Here is a 25427-nt window from a genome sequence, read left to right as displayed (position 1 = left end):
CTCTCAACATCTCCTCACCCTCCTCACATACCAAAACCTAGAGATTTCTGTCAGGTTGCTTAAGGAAGTCACCAATAGTTTCTCTTCTGACACTACATCCCCCTCACTCTTGTCTCACATATCACGCAACTACTGAGGTTGTAAGGAAAACAGGGTTCTGACCCAGGAAAGATGGCAACAGTACCTTATTCACAAAGTAGAAGACTGCATAAATCAAGACATAAAAGGCAGATCCTCCAGACACGAGAAACGTCCTCCACCACCACCGATAATCCTGCCAAAGCACAAGGAAAGTACAAGTGACACACTGCAGTAGGAATGCATGGAAAGTGCTGCTGGACTTGGACCCAAGGGGGTCCACCTAATCCGGCATCCCATTTCCCACAGTGGCCATCCAGGTGCCTCTTGGCAACCCACAGGCAAAAGCCGAGGTGTCCCCCCCCCACACCACTGCTCCCCTACAACTGGTGTTCAGAGGCACACTGCCACTAAGCTTGAAGGTAGCACATAACCATGTCAATTAGTAGCCAGTGTTAGGTTTGGATTTGTTCAATCCCGTTTCAAAGCCATCCAAGCAGGTGGCCATCACTACACCTTGCGGCAACAAATTCCACATTTGTGTGAAGTGCCTCCTTTTGTCCATCCTAAATCCAACCCATTTCATTGGATGACGCCTAGTTGTAATATTGGGAGAGAGGGAGGCAGCACTACTCAATCAAGGCCCTTCACGCCTGCTACAAATCTCAGACATGGTTGTCCACACAAAAAAAGCTGGAAAGTTGGTGTAGGAGCCAGCTCACACTGGAAAGGGACAAGTTTCCTCCCTACCACATCACAGCACGAAGGGGACATGGAGAAAGCAATTCTCTTCCTTGTTATAAGGGCAACACTTGGATCCAGGTAAGCTTATTTTCTTTAACAATAACAATAACATAATATCAATAAGCACTTTGCATAGTGCTTTCTGAGTGTGGAAAGTGCTTCACAACAACTCTGTAAGGCAAGTATCCCCATTTTGCAGATGGGGGAGACCGAGGTTAAGAGGGAAAGGAATTCCTAAGGTAACCTAGGAATTCATGGCAGAAGTGAGATTCAGACCAGGGGAGTCTTGATTCATAGCTCAGTCTCTTCACCGCTCTGCTACACCAGCTCTCTTTCACCTGGTTGCACACACTGCAAGTTGGTTACAAAATAACTTTCCGCTGGCTAAAAGCAGCTCTGGCTTTGTGAGGCACATTTAAAGGATGCAAGGTGCAGATAGATATGCCCAAAGTTACAAGTTCCAGGAATTAATATCCAGTCCATATTCTTCCTCCCCACCATCTGCCCAAAAAGCAGCATTCCTCCCCCCAGTCCTTGCTGCATGGCAAATTGCTTTCAGGGTGCCCAGAAGTCTTCCAAGAGCAGCTTGCCAGTCCACGAGAGAAAGAAACAGCAGGCAAAAGCCCCCCACTGGACGCAAGACATCACCTGCCAGACTGCAGACATGGCATAGTACAAATGGGACAATGTGCCACTTCTTCTACCCGCCTTTGATTCAGCATTCTCAATGTCCTGGGAAGGATGGACAAACCGGTGGATTTGGGGTAGGGGAGATTCAGGAGACAACAAGATGCATAAAAAGGAGACCTGGATAGTTCAAGAAAGTTTGCTTCGGAGAAGGGAGGAAGCATCTAATAAACAGGGACAGAAAGCGTCAGACCTCCTGGCTACAGAGTAAAATATCAACTCCCATTTGACACAGCCAGTTTATAGACTCAACAGAATCAAGTAGAAACCTTGTCCCAGACACGTGCTGCTGCAGTTAGGATGGGGTTGCATGTTCAAAGGCTCCCCCACAAACAACCCTCCTGGCACACAGAAAGGGTATTTTTTTTTCAAAATACAGGGGACACATTCAAGCAGCACCTCTCGCATTTGCAGAGTCCAGGAAAAAGCTTTGTCATTCTTTTTGCCAAGTGTACAAACTGGCCAACACACTTGAGAATGAAGGGTGTTTCTCTGCCCAGGTCTGAGCCATGTATCCTTTCCACCACATCCTCAAACTGGTTCCACGATGCCACACCTATATACTCAAAGATGAGAGCACTCTGGTTGCAATCCTATACCTTGACATAGGAGTCAGTTCCACTGCATTGAATAGGACTCGGGTTGCATTGGCAAGTACCTTGCAGAACTGGACTGCATTGCCACACCAACCCATGAACTCTTCTGCAAAATGTCCTGGGGGTACATATAGCATCTTACCTCCGCACACAGCTGGAAGTACACCATGACAATGCTGATCTGGGAGCAGGAAACTACGAGGATGATGAAAACCAAGAAAAGGAAGCCAAAGAGGTAGTAAAACTGGTTCTCCCAAATTGCCTGAATCGGGAGAGAGAGAGAAAAGGACTTGATAATGTCCCTCAAGAATTGTCCCCAGAGTCTTAGAGTGGCAAAGAAAAGCAATGGGTGCATCTTTACTTTAGGTCCCTTTGGGTCCCTTTAGGGAGAAGGGCGGGATATAAATAAAGTTTATTATTTATTATTATTTATTTACTTCTGTAAGTTTTTACACCAATAGTGGTCATGGCATATGGGGAAGAATTCACTCATGCCGGTTCCCATCTGAAGTAGGGCAGTCCAGACATAGACTTGACCACCCCAATGGAAAGGAGCTACGTCTTTTGCTGCAAACCTTTGCTTTTCTTTGCTGCCAGAGACTTAACAAGTTCCCCTCCTGGAATTTAGAGTAGTGGCAGGCTCAGAGGAGAGAATTGTTGCAGACTCAAGGCAAGAACAGCTGCTTCAAACCCTTCTGCCACCACGAGTTACATCCATATGAGAGTGCTTTGTGATCTTCACAGTGCTCCTTCTGACAATAATTCTGCTTGCTGCTCTTCTACTGAGGCTGAGCAAGCAGGACTTACCGAAGGACCTGCTACCAGCTCATAGCAGGGAAACACTTTAATTCAGGCCTAGGCCTACCCCAAGTGGCTGGGTGCACTCTGATTGTGGGGGGGGGGGGAAGGAAAAGAGAAGAGGTAGACCTCCCCAATAGGATGCCCCTTCCCTCCCCAACCCACACACTGGCACCCTCAGAGACTCAGTTGTCCCAGGTGACTGCTTGGGTTGCTTGTGCATTCAGGCCAGCCCTGTTCCGGTGCCCCAAATAAAGTCCAGCTTGGACACCCCAAAGGGTACAAGTTCTCAAAGAACTCTCAGCAGCAGAAGTCTACAACCTCAGGGAAGCATGAGGAGCTGCTGAAGGGCACCCTGCTCTCCTCAGCAGTGAGGGACCACCAACTTCTTTCAAGGCACTTCCCAAGAAGAGGTAATTACAAAAAATATCAGCCCCCTCCAAATGAGTCAAATAGAGTCACTTCAATGGTTCTGGAATTGCAGTAGCCCAGTCAAGAAGTCTCTGCAGGGCCATGTCTGACTCCAAGGCCTGGAAAGTAAAGCTTGCACACCTCAGCAGGACAGGGGGAGGGGCACAAAGTCTCTGGAGAGCAAAATATGGGGCATATGAAACATGTGTACACATCACTCTTCAACAGAAGGACACCAACACCCATCCAACACACACTAGTCTTGATAAGACCCTTTCTGAAAGAGAGGGTGGCAACGATGCTTACACTGAAAATGAAGAAGAGCTCAATGAACATGGCCCCAAACGGCAGAATTCCAGCCATAAGAATCCTAAAGTGCAAAGTGAGAGAGACGGTTATCATGAGTGTGCTGGTTTTATAAGGTTCAGATCCAATGGGTGACATACATCTCATGCCCACACTTGAGGTTACTGCATTGTGAACTATTTAGGACTGCCCCATTATGTTCTTAATGGCCTAATAGTCTCTCCCACCAGTGCCAATGCAGGCTATGCCAAAAAGCTGCACTCTGCATTCTGTGGTGGTGGTGGACGTAACCCAGAGGCAACAGAGAGGTATATAAAAATGATTTTTACTGACTTCTGTGTAAGCCCTGGGGCTGCCTAGGAGTTTCCCATGACCCCAAGTTCTCTTTCCTGGTTCATCTCTGGCAGACCAGACCCCATCATTGTGTATATGAAGTTGATTTTTTCCCCCCATTGTGCCTTACTTTACACTTCTTGTCACTGAATCACATTTGCCTTCTGGATGCCCAGTATTCCAGTCTGGAAAGGCCCTGTGGATCACTTCACAATCTGTTGTGGTTTTAACCATACTGAATAGTTTGGTGTCGCCTGCAAACTTGGCCCCCTCTCTGTTTAGCCCAACCTCCAGATCAGTGATGGATAAGTTAAAGCACCAGTCCCAAGACAGACCCTCAGAAGGCTTACTTCCCTCCACTGTGACCATTTCCACCAGTTTACCCAGAACAGATGTTGACAGACATGTAATTTTTTGCATCCGTCTTAGGTCCCTTTTCAAATATTGGTGTTACACTGGCTACCTTTCAGTCCTCTGGCACAAAGATTTATTCATTTTTAATTTGTCTGTGATGAATGCTCTCTTTCTTCCCCTATTTTTCTTGCCTATATTTCTACTTTTTCAGTCACAACTCCCCAGAAACTCCTGTGCAGGTTCAGCAACCTAAAAAACTACTGGCAAGCAGCCTATCTTTTGTCTGCCTGAAACTCCAGTACTAGTGAACACAAGGTTTTGTGGGGTCAGAAAATTCCTGATCATCTAGAGTCACTTTCCTGCAACTAGAAAAGGGGTGAGATTGAAAAGTCAAGTGGGTTCCCTTTCTCTAGTCAGGTAACTTGACGTCATCAAACTGAGGCTTTTTAAGCCCAAGCACATAGAAAACTTGGTGTGTTCTGCACAGAGACCTAATACTGGTACATGGAAGTGCACCTACCTGGTCTCTGGGCAAAAGGAGTTCTTAAACGCTGGATGACTCAGATGTCACCCCAAAGCCAGCCAAAAGCAGCACAAGAGCACTGTGGCTCTTGTTCCTGATCTGACAAGAGGCTGACAGAAAGGAACAGAGAATGGTGAAGGGATCCTTCCAGGCAATTTTGCTGCAATTGATTTGTTGCCCATAGAAAACTAAGGCAAATCAGACTTTTCACTCACCCTACAAATCTGTTCATGTACCACCTCTGCTCCGGAATCTGCCTTGGGATTTGATTAGTTCGCACAGGATTGTCATACGGCTGCTTGCGAAATCCAAAGTAGTAACCCAGATAGACCAGGGGCAAGGAGATGCCAAACCACATGCACAGGAGAGCCAGCATTGTGGGGAAAGGGACCTGCAAAGACAGCCCAGTCAGTATGATTTGCCACAAAGGCTCTGTGGTAGAGACTGAGAAGAGACCTGGAAAACATCTTGAACTGCCCACTTAAGCACCTGCAGGAGTACTGCCCCAGCAACTTGTTAACTTCTCTGTGGATAGTCATTAGGAGGCTGTATAGCAGGGGTGCTCAATAGAAATGTGGCAGCTACCCTGAGAAGAGTCTGGGAAGAATACAAATGCACCAACAGAGACCATGACTATTAATCCAAAGTGTGTCCTGCTTGGATGTCCACAGAGCATTGTGGACAACTCAGAGTTAGAGGTGGTTGCTATATCGTTAAATCACAATACCCTACCACTGGAGAAAGAAACATCTCCCCATTCCACTGCCATGCAGACTGCTTTCAGAGGGTGTAGGATGCTGCCGCGATGAGAAAATTCATTTTGTGTGTGTGCGAACGTGTGTGTGCACTTGCAAAGGCAACACAAAGACAGTTTAAAAATGCTTAGTCAACATTTGTTGTGTATCAGAACAATTCATTTCAAAATGATGTGTTGCTTGATTTAAAACAGGAGTGCAATGCCCGTGGCTGTCTAAAAACATATATAAACCATGAATTCAAAAGTCAGAGAAGAATAGGCTGGTTTGCAAGAGAGAGGAACACTTGGGAGTGGGAGGGGAAGGAAGAGATACGCACCGCTCCAGATGAGTGTTTGCCCCAGATGAAACAATTCAAGACGAAGCATATCCCAAAGACAACTCCAGGGTAAAGGGTGGCTGTCTACAAGAAAGAGAGCAGATGGGTATAACCGAGCCAGATCACAGCTGGATGCAAGAAGACAGCATTGGCAAGCAGCTGGAATCTGGCAGTGTTTGGCAACTGCACCAGTTCAGCATAGATTTAAGCAACCTGAGAATCTCTTAGAAAGCTGAGACTGCATAATGGCCCACAGGCTGAACTGCCACTCAGGGAGCCAGTCCCCGGATTGCACCGACGATAATTCCAGCTGCTGCTCCACACATTGCCCTCCAATCTCCACAACAACCGGAACAGCACCACTTCACTAAGTTCTGATGAGGCTTCCCACAAACTGATTCTGATTAAGACTCCCTTGCCTCCCTAGACTCCCAAAAATCACTTACGCAGAAAGCTCCTTTCTTCCACCGATGGCCTTTCAGAGTTCGATATAACCGACCAGCAGAGAAGCCTCCAAAAACCCTGGGGTAGGGCAGAAAAGCAGACAGTCATCCACCTCCCATCAGCCATCTGGTACAAGCACAACAGGCACAAAGCAGAAGCCACACCTACCCCATAAACATGAAGAGGAAGCAGGCGGTGGTCATCAGAGCTCCCCGGCTAGAGGGAGACAGCATTCCCAGCATGGCCACAACTGCAAGACAAGAAGGGGGGGGGGGTCAAAGACTACCAGAGGCCATTGGTCTAAACCACAAAGCTCTGGAAGAGCAGATTTTATTTAGTGTTTGTTTCTTTAATAACACCCTTCCTCAGGGCAACTCACATGGTGAAAATTTTATCCTCACAACCACCCTGAGAGGTAGCTTAGGTGAAGTAAGAGTGACTAGTTCAAAGTCCTCTGGGTGAGGGGGAATTTGAATCCAGGTGTTCCTGTCGCTAGTGTTCTAACCCTGACAGCTACACAAGAATGGCTGTGGGCAGACCAGGATCTGGCTATGCCAAAACAGCCACATTGCTCATACAGGAAGGAGTCCAAGTTCTGGAACTGCTGCCTCCACTTTTTGAAATATTCTTAACACACGTTTTCTACCCCTACTCTAGGGGCTGTCCTACTAATCCTGGAACTCAGAGATGAGGAGTCAGCTAACTGTTGAATGGGCCAAAGGAATCAATGGCCACTGTTCATGATAAGAATGACTACTCACAAATAACAATAAGGATCATGCAAAAAAGCTGGATTCCAGAGCCCAACAGTGAGCTGAGGATCATGGGATACTGGGGAGGCCTGAAGACATCGCCGTGCACCAGCTTCCATCCAGATTCTTCCATGGTGTCTTCCTGTAGCAACACAAAGCAAGATTGCTTTTCTGAGCAAACTGGGCTCAGAAAAAAGTACAGGGGAGAAATGTGTCCTCAGGGCACTCCCTCTATACACAGGCACTTCCATCACTTCACCTCCAATTTCAGAAGAGCTTAAAATGGCTTCTGGGTGCTGCCTGCATCTGAAACAATTCCATTTTAGTAAGAAAAAGAGAGTAGGCCTAGTGAGGCTGGCAAAGAATTCACAAAACACAGTTTAGCCACAAGGATTCCGACTGACTCGCCCTTCCATTAATTTTATTGGCCATCTTTCCCCCTACCACCACTAGTCCCCTTTCCAACAGGGAATTCTGGAAATCCCACCAAGACCCTCCAACCGACTACCCCATGAGCACAGACAACTCTTACAATGTCATCTTCCTTGTTGTAGTTGGCAATGTCCTTTCGGAGCGTCCGGATGATGATCATGCTGAGAATACCTGAAAAACACAAGCCAAGCATACCCTGGGGGGAGGATATCTATCTACTGATGCTGTCCAATCAGCAGCACACAACACATGCAGCATTTCTGAAGATGGGAAGAGGCAGAATGAGATGGATTTGCATTCACTGAATACTTTGTATGAACTTAAACACTGGCACAACTGGGCAGACACTGTCCACATGAGGGTCCCCAATCAGTGCCTGACGAAGCAATTCCCTCCACCACCACCCCCGTAAGCTGGCTTTTTCTCACCTGAAAGGAAGAAGACAACCACCACAGAGTTAATGATGGAGAACCAATGTATCTGCACATCACTCATGGTAAGGTAGGTGTCCCAACGAGAAGCCCATTTGATGTCACTTTCCTAAAGGAGAAGATTAGCACGCTCAGTAAACCAATCAACACACACAGGCCAGTGTGCTGGGTGCCCACAGTGGTGGGTGCCGCCACTATTCCCATGGAAACCCAAAGCAAGTGACATATCCAGCAAATCTATTTCATTTTTACTTACACATACTGCTTTACAGTCAAGGCCCTCAAGGCAGATCATTCTATCTCAAAACGTTCTAAAGCAACACAATTCTTTTTTTTTTTTAAAAGGAACAAGTCAAGGGAGCAGAGCAGAGCACTTGCTTGACAGACAGAAGGTCTCAGATTCAATCCCCAGCATCTCAGGCAGAACTGGGAGAGACTACAGGTCTTACGGCCCAAATCTACTGGAGCCTTGCACTGCTGGAATGTTAGTTTGGGCACTGCAAGGTCCTTTACGGCTGTTGCAAATGGCAACATGTCATTCAGTGTGGCTGGGATGCCGCCACCAGCAGCACACCCATGAACCCCAGTGCCACTAAATAAGAGCAGCAAGTGGGAAGAAGGCAGGGAGGGGGGAGGAGCATGGAGGAGACTGGGGTGGGAAGGAAAATGGATCAAGGCTGGTGGCAGTATTGGCAGCAACAGTGTCACCAATTCCCAAAGTGGACCCAGAGGGGCAGTGAGGGCTTACCCCTAGCAAGGGAACAATGGTCCCTTACCCGGAGGAGATCTCTGGAACTGCCTCCTCACTGGAGGTATCCGGTGGCATGGCTGCATTGGCAGGGTGATTTAGGTAGGATTAGGCTACTAGAGAGGAATCTGCCACAGGAGACTCAATATAAAGACAGTTTCAAATGTTTGACACCCCTAAACACGGCCAATGCTAAGCAGCAAGCTACTTTCCTAGTGAAGTGTAAAGTCATGCACACTGGGGCAAAAAATCAAAACTTCACATATAGGCTGATGGGTTCTGAGCTGTCTGTGACAGATCAGGAGAGAGATCTTGGGTTGGTGGTGGACAGCTCGATGAAAGTGTCGACCCAATGAGCGGCGGCAGTGAAGAAGGCCAATTCTATGCTTGGGATCATTAGGAAAGGTATTGAGAACAAAACGACTAGTATTATAATGCCGTTGTACAAATCGATGGTAAGGCCACACCTGGAGTATTGTGTCCAGTTCTGGTCGCCGCATCTCAAAAAAGACATAGTGGAAATGGAAAAGGTGCAAAAGAGAGCGACTAAGATGATTATGGGGCTGGGGCACCTTCCTTATGAGGAAAGGCTATGGCGTTTGGGCCTCTTCAGCCTAGAAAAGAGGCACCTGAGGGGGGACATGATTGAGACATACAAAATTATGCAGGGGATGGACAGAGTGGATAGCGAGATGGTCTTTACGCTCTCACACAGCACCAGAACCAGGGGACTTCCACTAAAATTGAGTGCTGGGAGAGTTAGAACAGACAAAAGAAAATATTTCTTTACTCAGCGTGCGGCTGGTCTGTGGAACTCCTTGCCGCAGAATGTGGTGACGGCATCTGGCCTGGATGCCTTTAAAAGGGGATTGGACAAGTTTCTGGAGGAAAAATCCATTATGGGTTACAAGCCATGATGTGTATGTGCAACCTCCTGATTTTAGAAATGGGCTATGTCAGAATGCCAGGTGCAAGGGAGGGCACCAGGGTGCAGGTCTCTTGTTATCTGGTGTGCTCCCTGGGGCATTAGGTGGGCCGCTGTGAGATACAGGAAGCTGGACTAGATGGGCCTCTGGCCTGATCCAGTGGGGCTGTTCTTATGTTCTTAAGGCTTAGCAGAACACAGAGGTCTTAACAGAGTGGGGTTGGGGGGGGGAGTTGACTTGGGAGGGAGTTCCCCAACAAGGGCACTACCACCAAAAACAGTTCCACAGCTTCACCTCTAGTGGATGTTTTAATCTTACTTCAAACAGAAGCAGCATCCAAAGGAAGTGGCCCATCCAATAAGTCTCAACTCTTGGCAGAGAATATATGGGAGCCAACAGTCTCTTAAAAACAGCAGGACTTCAGAACCAAGCTCAGCACTGGCTCAGCCAAGCTCCTTCTCTGTCACGACATCCCAATTCTTGCACGAGTCTCCCATCACTTCTCTTGCACTGACCTCAAGACACCTCCACCCCCCCCAGTCAGCTTCTCTCCTCAGTAGCACCCTGCCCTATCCCTTACCTCCCAGTGCACAGAATACGTGAAGAGTAGCTGGTTTTCCTTCGTGGGGTCAATCTCTTGAGGCGGCGAATTGGGTGCTTCAGGCAGGGTACACGCACCCTTCTTATCAGCTTTCAGATCTAGAGAGCAAAAACTCACCATCAGGAGACCTATGCCTGTCTTTGGCCAAATGTCCCCAAATCCAGAGGTTCAGAAAATTAGAGCCCCCTTGCACAGGAACACTCAGGCCACATGGTAATCCTCTGCACTTATCCTTTATGGCATCTGCTATGGCAACACTATGCCCAAGGTTGGCCAGAGGATATTAAGAGCACTCTCAGATGGCGAGCCCTTGCAAGCATGCAAGGGCAGCTCTCTTCTCCCCATGGCTCACCTCTGAAACATGGCCGTAGAGCATGTAATGGGGATACCAACTTCTTACATTCCCTTACCCAAGATGGACCCAAAGAGCCCATACAGTGCTGGGACCTCCAAAGAGATCTTCAGCTCTCGCTCCATTTCTAGAGAGCAGGGGACACAGCTTACCAGCAAGGTTAAAGCTCTGGGGAACTACTTCAAAGCGAACCACCCTGTAGGACGGCTCCTGGTTCCCTTCCACCTCCTCTCGGTGATAGTAAAGGATGAAAGACAGGTGGTTGTGCAGGTAGAACTGAAACAGATAGGCAAGGAGAGGGATGTTAGAAGCCCTGGGGGGGGAACACCTCAAGGGGGAACACCCCGTGAATCAACATGGGCAACATATGGCATCTCCCTAGGAAGGCTGAGGACTCCTCAGCCTCAGGGAGTTTTTTTAGGAGGACACGCCGTCTGCCACGTTCCTCTTCCCCCAACTCTTCACATATGGGGGAAATGAAGCCTCAAGCAAACCAGACCTACTGACTGGCAGGCCCTGATTTTCTTCAAAAAACACTTTTTGCTTTAGCAGCAGCTTTAAAAAAAAAAACAGCATTTGTCAGGAGGCAGAGCCACCCCGAGCAAAAGTAGGAGCCTTCACCTTATTGCTGTCGGTGAAGCCAAGTCGATAGCCGTGCTCAAACTGGATGTCTTTCTCCTTGTTCTTCTCTTCCTCCTCTCGGTTTGAGGGCAACTCCAACCGGGAGGCCACAGGCAGGTTGTCAGCAATGCTGCAACGAAAAGCCCCGGAGTCAGACCCATCTGCCTGCTAGTTCCAAACAGCTCCCAAAGGAGCTCCCCTCTCCTTTCCAGAACTGCTCCCTCTGGTGCCCAGGGGGGAAGGACTCACAGGTGGACGTAGTACTCCTCCTGGATTCGCTCAGCAACCAGTTTGCTCTCCTCCTTGGTCAGCACCACGGGCTTGTTGGGGACGTTGCATAACACCTCACACTTCTTCTCAGCACTCATGAAAACCTGGAATGGAGTGTTGACAATACGGTCCCCACGTAGAACTTCGCCTGTGGGGGAAAGAAACAGATGATGGGGGGGGGGGGAGCTTAACGCAACTCTCTCCCAGCAGCCAGACACCACCCTCTTTTCCAGGTAAGAATTGGGGGCACAAAAGGGATCAGGAGAACTGGCAAGCTATTGCATAGCTGCTCTGAGTGCTAAACAGCAGGAAAACTGGTAGAGTGGGAAAATCCTTTGCCATAGTTCTTTAAAGCAGTGGTTCTTGAACTCTTCAGCACTGGGACCCACTTTTTAGAACAATAATCTGTTAGGACCCACCAGAAGTGACGTCATTAACCTGGAAGTGATGTCATGATCTAAAGTGACAGCATCAAATGGGAAAATGTTTAACAGCTGCTGGTCTGTTTAAAAAATATTCCCAAAGGCTGCAATCCTATCCACACTTACACAGGAGTAAACCCCATTGTTAAAAGCATATAAATAGTAGCCTGTTCAAAGTACAGATTTGTAACATTTCCCCAAATGCAGTCACATACTGTGGTAACATCAAGCCTAACATATTAAAATAAAATACACATTGAAATGAAGGCGGACCCACCTGAAATTGACTCACAACCTATCTAATTGGTCCTGACCTGCAGTTTGAGAAAAACAGCTCTAGAGTAAGGAGCTTCAGACTGCTATATGAAAGAATATCCTACTCAAGATCCAACATTTATTCTAAACATTTATATTCCTCTCCAATTTGATATTCTTGAGTAAGGTGCTCGATTATGCAGCTCCAGAAATTCCTGGATGAGACAGATCAGCGATTCCCAACCTGGGGTATGTGTAACCCCAGGGGTACTTGCCAGGATGTTTAGGGATACTCAAAAAAATGGAATAATGGCGGGAAAAGGCAGATCTGTATTAGAATGCCTTGCGAGGCTGGCAAGGCAGAAAGGAAGGCAGCTAGCTGGCTGTGGAAGCCCCACCAACTGCTAGTTTCTGGTCATCAATCTATGTGTTTTCAGCTATGGATAGTAAAAAGCTGGAACAGAATGTGGAAAGTAATAAGTCAGTAAGAATTTATCTGAACACATCCAACACTTTGATGCAAAACTGAAAAGGCGTAGTCTTCAGTTCTTCGCACAAGTAAAAAGAGAAAATACAGCAATGAATACATGAAGTACAGGTTTTCGTATACAGGAGATAAGGACCATCCTAAGCCCCAGTATGTACGGTAGCATGAAACCTTCCTTACACTTGTGGTATTTACAAACAAAACACGCCAGCTAAACGAATAGGGATAGAGCTGGTGGAGAGGGCTTTCTCTTCTTACACCTTCATAAAAAATATCAAGTATGCTGAACATAGTTCTAGATTTAAATCTCTACCTTACATCAGCTGAACCTGATTTCAGAAAACCATGTGACTCAAAACAAGCTCAAGGATCAAACTGAACATTTGTTGCATATAAAATATTTGTTGTGTGTTTTACAAATATTATTCCATTGCTTTCTAATCCAATTATTGGGCTATTTATTTACAGTTACAACATATAAATTTGAAAGAAGAGCAACTATATTCATTACAAACATTTTGATAATAAGAGAGGTATTGCCAAGCGTGCTGCCAAGGGGTATGGAACCACCAAGAAAGATTTGGAACATTCTCAGTCTGACTCCCAGTTCAGGGCTGGAACTGAAGCAGCCCTGATTGCTAGTCTGCTGGAATGCAGTATTGTGTAAAATATAAGGTTAGTTTGTGAGCTTAGAGGTAGGTTCAGGTTTCCCTAAAATGATGACCGGAGACTGGCTTGTTAAACTGAACTTAACCAATTCACACATCTGTACTATTATACAAGTCATGCATTCAGCAACTCTGCTTTCTCTGTATATTGCAGTAAACCACTTCCTCTGTAACTGTTCAACCCATTCTGTCTCTTGCCTCTTCTCTAAGCACAACTTAAAATCATTCCCTCTTGTTGGATAAGAAAACTAAGCTGTTAAAGTTTTGTTGTCTGACTAGTCTCCCATTCTTTGGATGTGCAGGACTAAAGAACAGGACTCCACAGGATCAAGCCTACATGTCAGCCCCAAAGCAGCATTGCTTATGGCTTGCCATGTTTTAGGTTACAGGCAAATATTAAGAGGCAAACATGGTGCTCAGGAGAGTGGATTGTGGGGGCACAGACTGAATAGATGTGAATCCAATATATGCCCAGCACATGCCATACAGAAGCGGGAGCCTCAGTCACAGACACAGGAGCACACACAGCAAGAGTGGACACAAACATCAGGGCCTTACCCAGATTTTCAGCTTTATAAGTGATCTTCCCAGGCTGGCAGAATGGCAATGAGTAATATTCATAAGGTAGCTGAGTTCGTGAACTAGTGAGCTTCACAGCCTGCAAAAATGAGAAATTTCATTAGCAATAGTCTCTCACATCTGCCAGAAGCAACTTCTGTAATTGGAATGTGTGCACCCCATGCCATATCACCTCCACTTCTCAAGAGACATTCTGCACTACAGAAAATGCACAAGAGAGGGTGCTATTTCTGAGACACCACTGGCTTGGTCCAGGAAGGCTGCAGCTCTGCTTAGAAAGTGCAGAACCCAAGTAGCATACTCCTGGAGGCCTCAGCAATGAGAGAAAACCAACAGCTACAAAAAAGCAAGCAAAGAGACCTCAGGAGGTTTGAATGCTGCCAGGAGCTTCAGCTGGACCTAGCCTAGAGATTGCAAACAACCCCACAACCATGTATTAATGGTCTCAGAGAACTAGACACCATGCAATACGCGATTCCTTCCCCCCCCCCCGTCCCTCATCCCACACCCAAAGTGCTAAAACACAGACAGATCAAGGAGCCTGTAGTAGTTTCCAGACTGTTGTGGGTATAGTGGAAATATCCTGTAAAGGGAACTGACTTGTCTGTAAAGAGAGACCTGATACTAGATTATTTCTAGCGTCCACAATCATCATTACTATTTACACTAACAGTAAACTCAACTGAGTCAAGTGTTGATATGAGCAGAAGCAAAACTGGATTAGCCACAGCAAAGGTCATGGTGGTTAGTTACCCATACTCTGCAGACAGTGGTTGGTTTTAATGTTTTATTTATTTTATTTGTATAATGCTCATTTTACTGTGATTTGTGTTTTATAATATTTTAATTTATGACCGTAAGCTGTCCCGGGCACCCTGCTGTGTATGTGCGTGGAGGGTGGGATATAATTCTTTTAAATAAATTCATAGAAATTGAATATATGCAGAAGTACAACGGGCCCTTCTTACCCATGGGCTCGGCGGATTTGAGCTGAGCCAGTGCCATAGACGGCCTCCCAAATGCAACTGGAAGTCACTTCTGGTTCTTGCCAGCGGCTTCCGAGAGGTGTTCTGAGGCATGGAGAGGCTACGCGTTGGCCAAATGACATTATAATCTGCTCCTGACTCCTAAATATTGCTGAGTATGCTCAATCTGCACCAGGCTCTTACTTTTAGTGTCTTCCCCCTACATTTTTATTTAATTAACAAATGAATGTAAGTTGTTTCCAGGCGCATCCGGGAGGACTTCAGAGCTGGCTGGGAGACCGACTTAACCTCCAGAGGGTGGATGTGGCCTCCAGGTGACTAATTGCGGTGCTGCACTGGTCCCCCAGTCTCCCCACAGATTCCAGCATCCTTGGACTTCATTATCCATGGGAAGGGACTATCCTAGAATGGATCCCCTGTGGATACCAATGGCCCACAGTACATACATTTGTAAATTAAATAAAATATGTAGGGGAGAAGATGTGTTGCCACTCTCCTTTTTCAGGTGGGTGGCTGGCTGGACATGACTTGGGGAGTCATAGGAACCCAGCAGAAACATTCCCTGCCTCTGTGACGCCTAGCTGCTTGGGAGAGTGGATAGATGCTGTTCTTCAGTGCCAGTGGGTGGGTGGCAGCACTTGAAGAGGAGCATCTGCTGCCACTAGTTCATGGTAAAACCTCCCCATTGGGAGCAATGGCGGGTAGCAGCAGCAGATGGAAAATTTTAAATGGTGCCACCAATGAGAGGAGCAACCACTACTGTGGCCGTCAGCTAATGCCCAGTGAGTAGGGAATCACAGGGAAGCAGCAGTGGGTGCTTCAGGGCCTTCAGAGGTCAAGCAGGCCAGTTCTGAGGCCTGCACCCAACTTGGTCAACTGTCACACCGCCTCTCTGCTTTAGCCGGATAGTGATACTGGTGTAAGCAATCAGAAATGAAGATTCTGGGGAAAGAATTGTGTTGATTAGTATATTGTGTGATTAAGACCCAAATCATTAGAGTCTGACCCAAGGATTAATTCCTTTGCTGGCTTTTAGGTTCCTTTCTTTGTCATTTGATAGCTACAGCTCAACAAGATGGCATTTACAGATTCTTTAACTCTGAAATTAAATTAACAGATTCAAATAACTTTGCAAGTTATTTCCCCCCATTTCAAGTTCCAAACCTACCTTGATTTCTACAAGGTCATTTTTTTGGAAGTTCATGGGTGCGACACCTGGGACATAGAAACAGCTCACCCCATGGCACAACAGCAGCAGCACCAGTGTGCCCAGGAACCGTTCCTGCCAAAGGAAAGCAAATGGAGCAAAACTCATACAGAGAGATGCAAGCAATTTCCAACACTATTAAAAATACAAACAGGTCAAACAAACCATCAAGTCACAAAACCAACTTTGTGGTTTTTGGTAAATCTGCAAGAACTACAGAAGTCACAGACACAGGAAAACTAAAACCAAAACTCATCTGCTTGCTGGTATTAAACCCTTTGCAAGCTTGGAAACAAAATTACAGTAGATGGCTAGGAACCAAGAAACAGACACCATCCTAGAGGTCTCATCCAGCAGGCAGCCTTCTTCAGCCTTGTCGCCTAGGCCCAGCCCCGATGGCCAGGAGTTCCTCAGGAGTCGGGGTCTCCTCATGGGTAGGGGCCTCCTTGGGGGTAAGGCCTGAGTACTGGCAGGACTGGGGTCCCAGGCAGGACACCTACCTGGGAGGAAGGCCTAGTGCCAGCTGGGAGCAGCAAGCAGCCACTTGGCCAGGAGGGGTGGGGCTGGCCAAACCCAAGGCTGGCTTCATAAGGAGCCTGGAGAGCCTAGAGAGAGGTGGCTCCTCTCCAGAGGGGAGTAGGGCCAGAGGGAAGCCCAAAGGGGGTAGCAACCCTGGCCCAATTGGGAAGGTCCAGACCCCCAAAGGGATTTTGCCTACTTCAGCCCTGGAGATAGGGAGCCAAGAGGGAGATCTCCCAGACCCAGGATCCGCTCGGGCCCCGGGGGTGACTCCAGGAGAGCCGGGGTTAGAGACAAGGTCTCGCAGCCAACTATACCCGATGGTGTCCAGCTGATTGAAGGGCAAGCCCAGGGGTATCTGAGATCCTCCTAAGGCCAGCTAGTCTGACCCCGAGCAACAGTGCTGCTGCTCTCAAGAACCCCTACCCCTGGCCAGGAGACACCAGTCAGAGAGCTCTGCCTGGAACCTCAAGGGGACGGGAAGGGTCGGGGAAAGCGCCTATCGGACGACGATGGCATGAGTCCGCGTAAGGTGTAGGGGCCTGTGACATAACAGGCCCCATGAATGTCAAGTGGCTGACGCAAGTAAACCGCCTGTGTAAAACAGCTGTATCTGCCTCCCGTCCTTTTTTCCACTGGCGACCACCCTTCATCGACAGGGTAAGCCCCCCGCGCTCGATCACACACCCAGGGGTGGGGCCTTCTCCCGTCATGGACATTACAAGTCTGTCAGGTGCTCCAACTGTCCATAGCCAGGAAGCCTCTCAAGGACCATATCTTCTTCCATATGAATCTGTCAGCTAAGATCCGGGAAGAAGGCAGGATCTCTTGTGTATTCTGCTGCCCTTCAAACTTTAGCTGGCTATCAATTTATATTTATACTTTTGTCCTGAAAGGGCATCTCAGTAGAAGCAGTGCTGCTGTAAGGATAGCCTGCATGGTAACTTGGCTCCCCCAGTGGCTCTGCAACATCTCCTTTCTCCCCTTGCTCACGTCTCTTAATCTGTCCCTTCCCCCTGTCTATTCCTCACCTTCTGATACCTCCTTTTGTCTCTCCTTCCCAGCACCTCAGCAGAAACAGCACTGATGAAAGAACAGTATTTGGAGAACTCAGTTATCATGTGGGTTGCCCTTTCAGCAGTAACGGCAGCCTACAAGATAACTGGGCTCTCCTGGCACTGCCCTTTAAGCAGTACCGCTGCTGCTGAGGCATCGTTTCACCACTCAGCAGCTGAGAGCAGTTGATGAGCAATGGGCAAACCCAACTGCCATGTGGGCTGGATAAAGAGCTTCCTTGGGCCATATCTGGCCCACAGACCTTTAAGTTTGATACCCCTGCTCTAGCCTAATGAGAATCAATGGAACCAAGGAGAATTTAATAAACTGTTTGAGTGTTTGTAGCCTACAAGGGGTTTGGGAAGCAGAACTTTCCTACAATCTGCAGATTAATTTTGCAAAGAAGTGAAGTCTGAAAGAAAGAACATATCACGAGGCTTTCCAACAGGAAGCAGCTGCAGCCATTGTTTCATACCAGAAACATACTGTTTGTCTCATTCAAAGTGAATAAAAGTTCATCAGCAATTGTAAAGGACATTGAATAAATGGCAGAAAAGCCTGAAAAAACTGAAGATCAAAACAAAGGCCATTCACACACCAAAACTAGCCACTAGCTGTAAGTGGAGCCCCATACAAAGAGGCAGCATATCTCTAAGTACCAGAAGCAGGGGGCAGACAACGAAAAAGGCTTGCAAGTATCCAAAAATACATCATGATTTAAAACCAAATATTGGGCTAGATGGATGGTTAGGTCCAGGCTCCAGCTTCCCCACCCCACCCCCACATACTTCCCTCAAGAGACTGCTGGGGAGAGTTGGGCTACCAGAGCGCAGAACATTCTCCCTTGGCAATTCTCCTCATACTTCTCTTTAAGAATACAAACATATTTACAAACTTTCCAAACAAGGTCATGTCCACCCCTTCCCACAGGCAGAGAACTCCGGACATTGTCCTTTGACACTGTGAGAGGTGATCCTCCTTGCAGAGAAAAAAGGTGGGGGATAACAGATTCCATCAATCAATGGGGCACCTTCCTTATGAGGAAAGGCTACGGCGTTTGGGCCTCTTCAGCCTAGAAAAGAGACGCCTGAGGGGGACATGACTGAGACATACAAAATTATGCATGGGAAGGATAAAGTGGATAAAGAGATGCTCTTTACACTCTCACATAACACCAGAATCAGGGGACATCCACTAAAATTGAGTGTTGGGAGGGTTAGGACAGATAAAAGAAAATATTTCTTTACACAGCGTGTGGTCGGTCTATGGAACTCCTTGCCACAGGATGTGGTGACGGCATCTGGCCTGGATACCTTTAAAAGGGGATTGGACAAGTTTCTGGAAGAAAAATCCATTACAGGGTACAAGCCATGATGTGTATGTGCAACCTCCTGATTTTAGAAATGGGTTATGTCAGATGCAAGGGAGGGCACCAGGATGCAGGTCTCTTGTTATCTGGTGTGCTCCCTGGGGCATTTGGTGGGCCGCTGTGAGATACAGGAAGCTGGACAAGATGGGCCTATGGCCTGATCCAGTGGGGCTGTTCTTATGTTCTAACAGTACCTATCCTGGAATTACAGCCTTTGTTTACACATTGACAAACCTGTCCAGCTCAGCCCATCTACAGCAAACATTCCATCATGATGACTCCAGGCCCACTGCTGCTCTGCCTTAAACCCACAGAAAATTTTTCCATTGACTGACAGGCTTTGCGTGCTGCATTTCCTACTTCACTCAGTGCTTCCAGGTGCTCTTAAATAGAGGAAGTAGTGCTACCATCTGCTACAAATGACACACCCTTCACCACTAGTTAAGTCTGACACACACATTTGATAGAGGACCTCAAGGTACAAAGAGTACCTGCCACAAAGGATCAAGATGGACCCAGATAAGAGTTCAACTCCACTGGCAGATTTACAACTGTCTCTTAGAGAGTCTGAACCTCCAAGCTAATTTCAACTTATTGCAACCACAACACTAGACTATAGCAGGAAATCTCTAATACATCTGGTTAGCTTAACAGAATCAATTAAACCAAGAGCTTGTACAACTGCAGGGCAGAGGTGATTTGAGGTAGAAATACTTAGCATATGTATAGCACTTTTCAACATTTGTATATATTTACTAAATTTATGCCCTGCTTTAACTCTTCAAAGGGCATTCAAAGCTACATACAAATGCTAAGTCACAATAAAAACAATAAACATTAAAAAAAATCTTCTTGAGAACAATAACATTAAAATCACATTAAAAAACCAAAATCATGAATCATAAAATCATAAACCAGCACCAGTCAGTAACAAGGGGGGGACAGACCCATATAATCCAACCAGCATAAAACCCCATAATATCCAATATGAAAAAGACCTGGACTCAGAAGTCTGATCTAAATAACATCATTAGGCTTTGTTGAAAAGCCTCTAAGGAGGGAGCAGTTCCTAAGCTTAGAGGGAGGGAATTCCATAAAGTTGGTGCCACTACAAAAAAGTGGCTGCCTATTCCTTGCTGCCACCTCTCCCACCTCCATAGGTTACAGCACCAGTATGAAGAACAGAAGATGACCTGTTGGGCTCAGTGCTGTGGAGTCAGAAGCAGTAAAAATGTACCAACTCTGACCTCAGTATAAAATCTTAAGAAAATGCTTTCGATACCATGTAAGCTGCCAGCGGCTTCACACTTAGGGAGATTCAATGACACATTAAGCCACGTGGGATAGAATAATGCTTTGTAACTTTGGCTCCAGTATCTTAAGAATACAACCTGTCTATAAATCAACTGATTTCTGCAAGGACACCAGCAAACTGTGCAATGTTCCCTCTAATTTTCCCCCCCCCCGTTGTGCGGAACAGATAATGAGCCAAGCAGTCTGTATCCACTGTAATTTTAAAATGGGCAGTGACCAGTCTGACCACTAGGCAGTAAGTGAAGTACTGCTGAAAAATATTATAGTACACATATTCATACTTAAATATAGGCTCTAAAAAGTAGCCAGATTCATGTGCTGTGGGGATGGAATATGGCATCATTTGGCTTACCATTATTCATACATACTGAGTTTCTATGAAGGAGCTAGAGATTTAAAAATTGAGAAGTTGGAGGTTTTGTGTACCAACTCCACAGCCCAGACTGGACCACACCAAAAGCCAATGTAGTCCACATCATCCTACAGCGGCCAACCATTACTCTATCTGGGAAGCCTACAAATACAGCATGAGAACCATACCCCTCTCCTACTGTTGCATCCCTGCAACTAGTATTCAGAGAACCTTTTCATTAAAAAGCAGTATATAAATGCTCTTAACAACCACCATCACCTGAGGCAGCATATAGCCATCATGACTAATAATAAATTACAGTCTTGTCATCTAGGAATATGGCTAAACTCCTTCTAAAGCCATCTAGGCTAGAACCTCATAAATTAAATTATACACTGTGCGAAGAAGTTCCTTTGGTCTGTCCTGAATCTCTTGTCAACGAGCAAAGGTGGGAGAACTGGAATGTCTGGTGACAAGGGAAAATATTGACATAGTGGGCATTACGGAAACCTGGTGGAATGCGGAGAATCAGTGGGATACCGCAATCCCGGGCTATAAACTCTACAGGAGGGACAGGCAGGGGCGTGTTGGAGGTGGGGTGGCCGTTTATGTTAAGGAAGGGATAGAATCCAGCAAAGTAGAGACTGAAGGTGGGTCCGACTCCACCGTAGAATCTCTGTGGGTTAAATTACCAGGCTTGTGCAGCGATGTAATACTGGGGGCGTGCTATCGTCCTCCAGACCAGAAATCAGATGGGGACCTTGAAATGAGGAAACAGATCAGGGAGGTGACAAGGAGGGACAGGGTTGTAATCATGGGGGACTTCAATTATCCTCATATTGACTGGGTCAATTTGTGTTCTGGTCATGATAAGGAAACCGGATTTCTTGACGTGCTAAATGACTGTGGCTTAGATCAGCTAGTCACGGAGCCCACCAGAGGACAGGTGACTCTGGATTTAATATTGTGCGGTACGCAGGACCTGGTTAGAGATGTAAACGTTACTGAGCCATTGGGGAACAGTGATCATGCTGCGATCCGTTTTGACGTGCACGTTGGGGGAAGAATACCAGGCAAATCTCTAACAAAAACCCTTGACTTCCGACGGGCGGACTTCCCTCAAATGAGGAGGCTGGTTAGAAGGAGGTTGAAAGGGAGGGTAAAAAGAGTCCAATCTCTCCAGAGTGCATGGAGGCTGCTTAAAACAACAGTACTAGAGGCCCAGCAGAGGTGTATACCGCAAAGAAAGAAGGGTTCCACTAAATCCAGGAGGGTGCCCGCATGGCTAACCAGCCAAGTTAGAAAGGCTGTGAAGGGCAAGGAAGCTTCCTTCCGTAAATGGAAGTCTTGCCCTAATGAGGAGAATAAAAAGGAACATAAACTGTGGCAAAAGAAATGTAAGAAGGTGATACTGGAGGCCAAGCGAGACTATGAGGAATGCATGGCCAGCAACATTAAGGGGAATAATAAAAGCTTCTTCAAATATGTTAGAAGCAGGAAACCCGCCAGAGAAGCGGTTGGAACCTCGGGATGGTGAGGGAGGGAAAGGGGAGATAAAAGGAGACTTAGAGATGGCAGAGAAATTAAATGAGTTCTTTGCATCTGTCTTCACGGCAGAAGACCTCGGGCAGATACCGCTGCCCGAATGGCCCCACCTGACCAAGGAGTTAAGTCAGATAGAGGTTAAAAGAGAAGATGTTTCAGACCTCATTGATAAATTAAAGATCAATAAGTCACCGGGCCCTGATGGCATACACCCAAGAGTTATTAAGGAATTGAAGAATGAAGTTGCAGACCTCTTGACTAAGGTATGCAACTTGTCCCTCAAAACGGCCATGGTGCCAGAAGATTGGAGGATAGCAAATGTCACGCCTATTTTTAAAAAGGGAAAGAGGGGGGACCCGGGAAACTATAGGCCGGTCAGCCTAACATCCATACCGGGTAAGATGGTGGAATGCCTCATCAAAGATAGGATCTCAAAACACATAGATGAACAGGCCTTGCTGAGGGAGAGTCAGCATGGCTTCTGTAAAGGTAAGTCTTGCCTCACGAACCTTATAGAATTCTTTGAAAAGGTCAACAGGCATGTGGATGCTGGAGAACCCATGGACATTATATATCTGGACTTTCAGAAGGCGTTTGACATGGTCCCTCACCAAAGGTTACTGAAAAAACTCCACAGTCAGGGAATTAGAGGACAGGTCCTCTCGTGGATTGAGAACTGGTTGGAGGTCAGGAAGCAGAGAGTGGGTGTCAATGGGCAATTTTCACAATGGAGAGAGGTGAAAAGCGGTGTGCCCCAAGGATCTGTCCTGGGACCGGTGCTTTTCAACCTCTTCATCAATGACCTGGAGACAGGGTTGAGCAGTGAAGTGGCTAAGTTTGCAGACGACACCAAACTTTTCCAAGTGGTGAAGACCAGAAGTGATTGTGAGGAGCTCCAGAAGGATCTCTCCAGACTGGCAGAATGGGCAGCAAAATGGCAGATGCGCTTCAATGTCAGTAAGTGTAAAGTCATGCACATTGGGGCAAAAAATCAAAACTTTAGATATAGGCTGATGGGTTCTGAGCTGTCTGTGACAGATCAGGAGAGAGATTTTGGGGTGGTGGTGGACAGGTCGATGAAAGTGTCGACCCAATGTGCGGCAGCAGTGAAGAAGGCCAATTCTATGCTTGGGATCATTAGGAAGGGTATTGAGAACAAAACGGCTAGTATTATAATGCCGTTGTACAAATCGATGGTAAGGCCACACCTGGAGTACTGTGTCCAGTTCTGGTCACTGCATCTCAAAAAAGACATAGTGGAAATGGAAAAGGTGCAAAAGAGAGCGACTAAGTTGATTACGGGGCTGGGGCACCTTCCTTATGAGGAAAGGCTACGGCGTTTGGGCCTCTTCAGCCTAGAAAAGAGATGCCTGAGGGGGGACATGATTGAGACATACAAAATCATGCAGGGGATGGACTGAGTGGATAGGGAGATGCTCTTTACACTCTCACATAATACCAGAACCAGGGGACATCCACTCAAATTGAGTGTTGGGCGGGTTAGGACAGACAAAAGAAAATATTTCTTTACTCAGCGTGTGGTCGGTCTGTGGAACTCCTTGCCACAGGATGTGGTGATGGCGTCTAGCCTAGATGCCTTTAAAAGGGGATTGGACAAGTTTCTGGAGGAAAAATCCATTATGGGGTACAAGCCATGATGTGTATGCGCAACCTCCTGATTTTAGAAATGGGTTATGTCAGAATGCCAGATGCAAGGGAGGGCACCAGGATGAGGTCTCTTGTTATCTGGTGTGCTCCCTGGGGCATTTGGTGGGCCGCTGTGAGATACAGGAAGCTGGACTAGATGGGCCTATGGCCTGATCCAGTGGGGCTGTTCTTATGTTCTTATGTATTTTGATGGATAACCCCAATGCAAGCATTGTGAGATGACCAAAAACTGCTACTGATGCATGAAAGGTGATCACTGCAGTTTTCTTAAAAAGGAGTAAATTCCTGACTGCAGACAGGCCTATACCCAGGTAAGACTGTGTAGGATAAAAGTCCAAGTTTTTATTTACTTCTAATTTATATTCAGCTATGTAATTTGTTGTACTGGGCACCTCCCCCCCCCAAAGGTGCCTAATACACAAAAACAAACACAGATGGATGACCATAGAAAATTGATTTTCAAACTAGTGGGTCACAACCCAACAATTCGTGAAAAGCTTCCCCTGCCCCTTTAAAGGATGGAGGAAGAGGAGAGGCAGGGAATCGATCCCCAGGATCACATTCCTAAGAGGGGCAAAAGGGAGTGCTTGCACTTACATTTAGGTAAGGCTGCAGGTTAGGCTGCAGGAGGTTAAGTAGTCTGGAGGCTGCAAGAGGTGTGGGGAGTCCTTAGCAGCCCTCTCCAAGGCTTGGAATGTTCAAAGGGGGACATCGCAAAGCACCTCCTGGAAACCAGAAGTGCTCTGCAATGTCTCTGTTTGAACATTCCAAGCTTCTGGGAGATATCATGTCAATGCCTTGCCCCTCCCCCACAAAGACTTAGGGCCCAATCCTATCCAACTTTCCAGCACAGGTGCAACTGCAATGCAGCCCTGAGGTAAGGGAGCAAATGTTCCCATACCTTGAGAAGGCCTCAGTGACCGTCCCTCCACCACAGGATGCAGTGCATACCACACTGGCACGGCTGCACCAGCAATAGAAAATTGGATAGGATTGGGCCCTTACTGAGGGAGTAAAGCTCCCTCAAAGTTTAAAAACCACTGAACCAAAAACCACAAAACACAAAGTAAATAAAGGAAGCATGGAAGCCTATACCCTGCAAAAGCTTTCTGGTAAAAGGTATTTTTTGTTTGTCACTGTTGGAAAAGGGTCAGCTCTCTGGAAAGAGTTTCATAACCAAGAGAAAGGGAGCAAGAAATAAAAAATCCGAGCCTCTGCCAGACTTAGAATTTGAAGCAGGGCCTCCACTGATGACCTTCAGATATACCAACATCAGGCTCTAGAGGGGTTTTAGAGGTCAAAATCAGCACTTTCTCTTTGAAAGTCACAGGGAACTAGTTTCAACCATCCATGTGGGCATGGCATGTGTAAAGTGATGGAAATCAATTAGTCCGGCCACTGCACTCTGGAATTACCAGTCTTCAAAAGCAGTCCAACACAGACAGCATGACAGAGTAGTCTAATCTGGACATTAAAAGGGCCTGCTAAGCAAGGTCCTAGCTTCCCAGAAACGGGTTCA

General features: G+C 46.8%; 1 protein-coding gene across 1 annotated transcript in view; it reads right to left on the bottom strand.

The window, feature by feature from the left end:
- Positions 1-25427, bottom strand: part of TM9SF4 (transmembrane 9 superfamily member 4) — a 29534-nt gene that overhangs the window by 2561 nt on the left and 1546 nt on the right. The window contains exons 2-17 of the mRNA XM_066625018.1: positions 16047-16160; positions 13872-13971; positions 11461-11629; positions 11212-11341; positions 10743-10866; positions 10218-10336; positions 7961-8072; positions 7633-7703; positions 7110-7242; positions 6517-6598; positions 6351-6426; positions 5905-5988; positions 5046-5221; positions 3621-3684; positions 2248-2367; positions 185-274 (exon numbers count right to left, since the gene is read on the bottom strand). Coding sequence (XP_066481115.1) covers positions 185-274; positions 2248-2367; positions 3621-3684; positions 5046-5221; positions 5905-5988; positions 6351-6426; positions 6517-6598; positions 7110-7242; positions 7633-7703; positions 7961-8072; positions 10218-10336; positions 10743-10866; positions 11212-11341; positions 11461-11629; positions 13872-13971; positions 16047-16160 — 1764 coding nt within the window. The remainder of the gene's footprint in view (positions 1-184; positions 275-2247; positions 2368-3620; positions 3685-5045; positions 5222-5904; positions 5989-6350; positions 6427-6516; positions 6599-7109; positions 7243-7632; positions 7704-7960; positions 8073-10217; positions 10337-10742; positions 10867-11211; positions 11342-11460; positions 11630-13871; positions 13972-16046; positions 16161-25427) is intronic.

Source organism: Tiliqua scincoides, chromosome 4 (genome assembly GCF_035046505.1).
Source record: "Tiliqua scincoides isolate rTilSci1 chromosome 4, rTilSci1.hap2, whole genome shotgun sequence".
Classification (NCBI taxonomy): Eukaryota; Metazoa; Chordata; class Lepidosauria; order Squamata; family Scincidae; genus Tiliqua; species Tiliqua scincoides.
Note: the sequence above shows the minus strand (reverse complement) of the source record. Positions and strands in the feature narration are given on the sequence as shown.